The sequence below is a fragment of the Rhagoletis zephyria genome, unplaced genomic scaffold (genome assembly GCF_001687245.7).
Source record: "Rhagoletis zephyria isolate East Lansing unplaced genomic scaffold, Rhagoletis_zephyria_1.1 Rzeph_scaffold_03597, whole genome shotgun sequence".
NCBI classification, from domain to species: domain Eukaryota; kingdom Metazoa; phylum Arthropoda; class Insecta; order Diptera; family Tephritidae; genus Rhagoletis; species Rhagoletis zephyria.
The window spans coordinates 32,742-39,763 of record NW_016160680.1 but is presented as its reverse complement, the minus strand read 5'-3'; the positions used below and the strand labels follow the sequence as shown (position 1 = coordinate 39,763).

Genomic DNA, 7,022 nt, shown 5'->3' with positions numbered 1-7,022 from the left:
CCAGATATTTTCAGGTGTACATGGCGTATGAGCAACATTCTTTCCTGCTTATTTTTCATACAAAAAATCTTTGCGCATTTTCATATGACCACTCAATTTTAATGTCACAAAGTGCAAGTTTGAAGTATCTCGGAATTATTGTGTTTTTTTTGGCATTTTTTTTTTTGGTTGACTGTGCCAGTCATTTTCTTAAATATGAAGGATGTTTGTTGATAGGAAGAAAATGAGCAACAACTTCAACAAAAAAAAATTCAAAAATCAACCGTAAGTTCCAGCTACTTTAAACTTCCACATCGTTATACTTAAATTAAGTGGGCTTTAAAACTGCATACTCAAAATCCTTTTGCGAAATCCAATTAAAAAGTTCGATAGTTTTACATACAGGTGAAGCTAATATGTACATATAAGCGTATTAAAAAAGTGCATTAAAATTTCTGAGGCAGATCAAAGCAGCTGAATTTTATTTTATTCAGCAGCTAATACTTTTCTAAGTAGCCTACAATAGCTTTAAAGGCAGCATGCGACAGCGTGTTATTACTGTTTCATTCAGCAACTGAAATTTTGTTAAAAAAAAACAACAACACCAAAAAAATACCATTATATTTCTACTCCTCCTAAAAAATTTCGTTACAGCATTGATATATGCAAAATTTTTTACGTTTTTCACTAGCCTTCAGACGTACATTCCGTTCAGTTTCAATGGATATCCTTAACCCAAAGTACTTTTACACGTTTATAACTTTTCCCTTTGAATCTCCAATAATGTTGTGCTTGCGCGAAGACCACATTCCGACTGAAAATAAAGAGGGGACTTGGGCTACACGCCGTTACTGTGAACGGTTTTCGTTGCTTAGAGAATCCCTTTAGCCAATTTAATTATGAAAAAGCCGTATCTAGATTTTTTCCCCATTTCGGCCGCACTCTGTAGCGTGTAGTCTCACAGACACCAATTTTCCAGGTCATTCTAAATTAACGGGTNGTTCACAAGCACGAAATGGCAATACCGCTCAACAATATTTGTATATTTGTCACTGGCATTTGTCATCAAGTGGCAAATCAGATATTTGGTCATTTGCGTAATTTTTATTTGGCTTATGTAGCAGCATTGCGTTCACACGATTTAGCCACCAGGGTTGTTTTTCATTTGCCACAAGAAGGCAAATATTTGGCTTTTCTCATAAATGACAAATGTAATTTAGCGTTCACATGATTTGTCTATGAATTTGACAAATTTTTAGCCAAATGTACAAATCGTGTGATCCCAGCTTTAGATTATATTTGTTAGTGGCTTGATGGTTCTTTTACAATGAACAGGATTTAAATAATACAAATTAAAAAAATTGTCAAAATATCTATTATATAAATTTCTTCGATCCAGCCTAAAGTACATACATAAATATTTGTTGTTTTATGTCTTATTATCAAATGGGTGACCAGGGTCACGTATGCATGGATGTGTGTGGCAGCTTCTATTGCAATGGAAAATTGCATTCTTTGTACTTACGAAGCTTGAAAGCGACAATGATGGCATCGATTGGAGGTCTTGAATAGCCAATTGACCGCCTTTATTATGATTATAATTGTATTGCTGCAACTCGGGAATGGCAGCGGTAAATGGTGATAGGGTGCCGCCGTTATCAGTTGTGGCCATTGCAGTCAATTGCCGTGCCTGCATTTGCATTTGTAATTGTGTCTTTAATGGTTGTTGTTGCTGCTGAAACTGATGCTGCTGCTGCTGCTGCTGCTGCTGCTGCTGCTGCTGCTGCTGCTGTTTCTCTTCTAACATGGGATAGTAGTGCGATGAATGCCTTCGTACTACTACATTTACGTTCGTCGGCAACAATGCCACTGAGCTGCATTGCTCTTGCTCTGTGTCGTAAAAATCCAATAGGGAATTGTGCGGTAGTGCCAAGCTAGAAGCACGTTCCGAGCTATGAACGTATGCGTATCATAATATTCATGGAATCATTCATTCGTGGTAATATCGATGTTGTTGTTTTTGTTGTTGTTATTGGTTAATGAGAGTAATTAGTAGTGCGAATTGATGGTAAATACATTAAAAATGTCCAAAAAATGGTGGGAGTTAATCATATATACATACATATGTATGCATCTATTTACACATATCCATATTAAGTTTTCTACATTGTACATTATGAGTACATACATATTTTTTTTTAAAACAACTTACCGTGATCGAGCTGCCGTCCCAACACCTCCAAAATGCTCCTCATTAACACTCAAATGCTTTTGATTCACGGATAGCGTGGCGCTCATATTTTTAAAAATCGTCATTAATAAGGTTTATAATCTGTAGAAATGGAAACAAAAAAAGATTTTAAAAGTTAGTTGGGTAGTTTTTTTTTTGTAAAAAAGGCAAAATAAAATAGCGAAAAAGGCCTTTTTCTGCCTTTTTCCACCCGAAACAGCAAAAAAGGCAAAAGAAGGTATTGGAAAAGAACGAAAACTGAAAAATAACACTGATTCAAAGGAAAAATGTTCAATTCAAATGGTCTAATTTCTATATAGAATTGCTCGCTGATTCCGAAAATCGAATTAATTTTTTATTCTATAGATAAGTTTTCCAGATATTTTCAGGTGTACATGGCGTATGAGCAACATTCTTTCCTGCTTATTTTTCATACAAAAAATCTTTGCGCATTTTCATATGACCACTCAATTTTAATGTCACAAAGTGCAAGTTTGAAGTATCTCGGAATTATTGTGTTTTTTTTGGCATTTTTTTTTTGGTTGACTGTGCCAGTCATTTTCTTAAATATGAAGGATGTTTGATGATATGAAGAAAATGAGCAACAACTTCAACAAAAAAAAAATTCAAAAATCAACCGTAAGTTCCAGCTACTTTAAACTTCCACATCGTTATACTTAAATTAAATGGGCTTTAAAACTGCATACTCAAAATTCTTTTGCGAAATCCAATTAAAAAGTTCGATAGTTTTACATACAGGTGAAGCTAATATGTACATATAAGCGTATTAAAAAAGTGCATTAAAATTTCTGAGGCAGATCAAAGCAGCTGAATTTTATTTAATTCAGCAGCTAATACTTTTCTAAGTAACCTATAATAGCTTTAAATAAAGGCAGCATGCGACAGCGTGTTATTACTGTTTCATTCAGCAACTGAAATTTTGTTAAAAAAAAAACAACAACACCAAAAAAATACCATTATATTTCTACTCCTCCTAAAAAGATTTCGTTACAGCATTGATATATGCAAATTTTTTTACGTTTTTTACTAGCCTTCAGACGTAGATTCCGTTCAGTTTTAATGGATATCCTTAACCCAAAGTACTTTTACACGTTTATAACTTTTCCCTTTGAATCTCCAATAATGTTGTGCTTGCGCAAAGACCACATTCCGACTGAAAATAGAGAGGGGACTTGGGCTACACGCCGTTACTGTGAACGGTTTTCGTTTCTTAGAGAATCCCTTTAGCCAATTTAATTATGAAAAAGCCGTATCTAGATTTTTTCCCCATTTCGGCCGCACTCTGTAGCGTGTAGTCTCACAGACACCAATTTTCCAGGTCATTCTAAATTAACGGGTTTTTCGGTTTTTAATAATAATAATATTTTGCGGCTTACACTTTTGCTAAGTCTTTGACCGAGTTTCTCTTCCAATGTGTGGTGTGCGTATTGAAGTTTTTACATAAATGAAGGCACCTACAGTTTTAAACCTCCAACGAACGGCATATGGATTTTATGAAAAGCTAGAAATACACTTGGAGGTTTGCCAAACTTTTTCTAATTTAGATGTTGCTCGGATCGAGAAACGAACCCAGACCCTACGGAGTGGTAGTAGGCATCGCTATCCACTCAGCGACAGCTTACACAGGGTAAGCTAAGAGATTTATAACTCCCTCTCGTGGAGTATCTAATCTACTGCTCAATGTTAGCCAGGAGGGTATAAGAACTTAAATTGGGTACCTGCTGCACATTGCAAACTAAGGTAGTATGAGAAATACTGCATATTTTGTTGGGCGGGTGCAGCGAATATCGGCTCCATCCAAATTATCGTCTCCATAAAGAATATGAATTTTTTAATGTTAAATTTAGTTACGATCCTCTTTTTAACCATCAGATTATTGGTTGACTTAATTTATATGTGTGCGTAGACTATTAAAACTGTATTTATGTAGAAAATATGAAAATAAATTGAACAAACGCAACTAAATACTACACGTATGTATATATGCGCCAATGTGCGTTTATACAAAAGTATTAAAATAATGGTAAGCATTTAACGATATATTACACTATTAGGAAGCCTAAAGAATGCAAATAAACAACCTTTGGTGTTTTAGTGGGTGAGAGCGTGTGACCATTGTTGCATGCCATTAAATGGTCACCATGACAGGCATTAAAATGTTTCACTATGTACATACATATGTATGTATGTATGCATGTACATACATACATTAGAGCGTAATGGTAGCAGGAATTTATGCCGCAGCTGAATAATCGGTTTTAACTAATATTCGACCGAATACAAAATAAGTCCCAAGAAGTTACGAAAAGTACTGAAAATTTCGAAAGAACCATACAGAAAATCCCAAAAAATCCTGAAAGATTCTTAAACCTATAACTAGCAAGGTGCCATTTTTTTATTTTATTTCATTTCAAAGAAATTTGAGTTAAGATAGAGAGAAGTAATTTTATGTTAACCGTCATTACCTTACCCTTCGTTTGATGCGATTCGATTTTTCTTTCTCGAGATATACCAGTTTTAATGTGCAGTACTTCGGTATTATGTTATGAAAAAATCATACCTTGATTAAAAAAAAATTGGTGCTTTTAGTGTGGTAAAACGCTTTTTTCCAAGTTTTTGGTGCTTTTTGAAAATCAAAAGATGGCAACACTGCACTGTAGTATATCGGGCTGAAGAAAAAAATCCGCCGCACAAGCCGAATGCCGAAGCGAACCCTTCGTTCAGACACTAATGTACATACGAGTATTTTGAGAAAAGGAACGAGTATGTATATCTGTAATAATGTATATGTAAATATGCTGAAATGCAAGTGCAAGAAAATTTATTTGCATAAAACATTTGCTCTTCGTTTATGTATAAATGATACTTGTAAAAACAAGCATCCCTACAGGAATATCAGCTTAGCAAGAATTAAGAATTTTTGAACCCACTATGATATTTTGTTTCATACATTTTGACTTCTCTATGCATAGCTTCTCTGTAATGAATTCTTTCTATAAAGAATATAAGAAAATGCGTGACACCGTCAGTAAAAAATTACCAAAAATCAAAGGTAAGTCCCAGTTTTTTAAACTTGCATATTATTTGACTAAAATTTAACGAGCTACAAAACTGCATACCTATTTTGTATACAAAGTCTGAAATTCGGGCTTACATGATTTTTAAAAAAATTAAAAAAAAATATAATAAACATTACATAACCAAACGAAAAATGGTCAAAAGTTGTTAAAATGTCGGTTCCGCATTTATTTTCGCACCACTGTACATACATCCATATGACCTACATATGTATGTATGTGTATGCCGCTTGGACTATCCCACGCTTGTGTACTTGTGCTTGCCATGGGACAACAGGATAGCAGATAACAATAGATAAATTTATTGAATCCGTAAAATTACGGGGCAAACTGACAATGTCAGCTGTGTCACCAACAACCAATTGTATATGTATTCACAATTTAGCTTTCACCAACGTGGTTTAACCGTCGTTCATCTGCACCCAGGCATATTTACTTCTTAGCTACATAAATATGCGAACACATGGGCAAATGTGCTACTACTCTGCAGTGTACATATATCTATAAATGTGTGTGATAGAAACATCCCTGCAGGGAGAGCTACTAGTTGTGAACTAGAATTCTATTAGTTTGCTTTTCAGCCCAACTAGTTCAGGTTCTATCCTTTTTCAATATTGGCGACTGGTATTTTTAACATGGCGATGTCCTACAAGATGTAAATTTTCAGGCTATGCATCAGCATCTACTAGTAGCATCATACCAGTTGATGCGATAGTCTGCCAAGTCATCCCGCGTGAAAATCATAAGTATTCCATTTTGCTCGCAGCACTCCAACAGTCGCATTGGACAACAGAGCAACCCACTGACGTGGTATTCCTGAGGTCCAAGGTTCAATTCCAGGCACAGAGGAATTTTTTTTTTATTATTTTCCTGTTTATTTTATTTTTTTTTTTTACTTTTTATTTAGGGTTTTTATTGTAATTTTTAAAGTTAATTAAAAAAAAATTGTTAATTATTTCTTTTTATATAGCACAAGTTTTTTTCTATATGTATGTACATATGTTTATTTCGCAATGGCTCACACTAGTTAATGAACTAGAATTTTTACTGGCTGGTTTGGCTTTTTCCAGCAGGGATATCCCATACGGTATGTATGTGTGTATGCATGTACTTTTAGTTGTATAGTATTTGCGTGTGGTGCACACTAATGGATTTGATAAGTGCACATAACTCTACATGACTCCGTTACCACAATTCACTTTGAAACGCATACAAATGCGACAAGGTAGGTTTTTTGGTGATAAGTATGTACATTAGGGTGCTCCAAAAATGCACGTGAAAAATTAAAGTCGGAATTTTAATGCTCTTGCCCCCTAAGATTGTTCTATAGCGCAAAAACATATCCCTGTTTTTTTTTATTTCGAAATCGAAAATTATTTAGAGGTCGTTCAAAGCACTCGAAAGTTTTCCATGTATTTTATATGAGAAAAAAAAAGATTTTGGAAATGGTATAGAATTCTAAAAATCTGAAAAGTTGAAAATTTTTATGAAAATTTGCTGAATTTACGCAAGTTCTGCACAAAGTTTAGGAATGATTTTATGTTTTCTGTTGTTGAATGAACCATATTTTTATACAAAATTGGCGGAAAAATATTAGAGTAAAAATTGTTGCATATATTGTGAAAAATTTGCTGTGCCAATACTTTGTTCCGGCAGTGTATATATTTAGCCAGTTTCATGTATGTAGCAATTTAAGAGAAAAATAATAAAAAAAA

At 34.2% G+C, this 7,022-nt stretch overlaps 1 protein-coding gene across 1 annotated transcript in view; it reads right to left on the bottom strand.

Moving 5' to 3' along the window:
* Positions 1-2,295, bottom strand: part of LOC108369302 (atrial natriuretic peptide-converting enzyme-like) — a 14,952-nt gene extending 12,657 nt beyond the window's left edge. The window contains exons 1-2 of the mRNA XM_017624393.1: positions 2,192-2,295; positions 1,505-1,931 (exon numbers count right to left, since the gene is read on the bottom strand). Of these exons, the coding sequence (XP_017479882.1) occupies positions 1,505-1,931; positions 2,192-2,295 (531 nt within the window). The remainder of the gene's footprint in view (positions 1-1,504; positions 1,932-2,191) is intronic.
* Between the last annotated feature and the right edge of the window lie 4,727 nt (positions 2,296-7,022).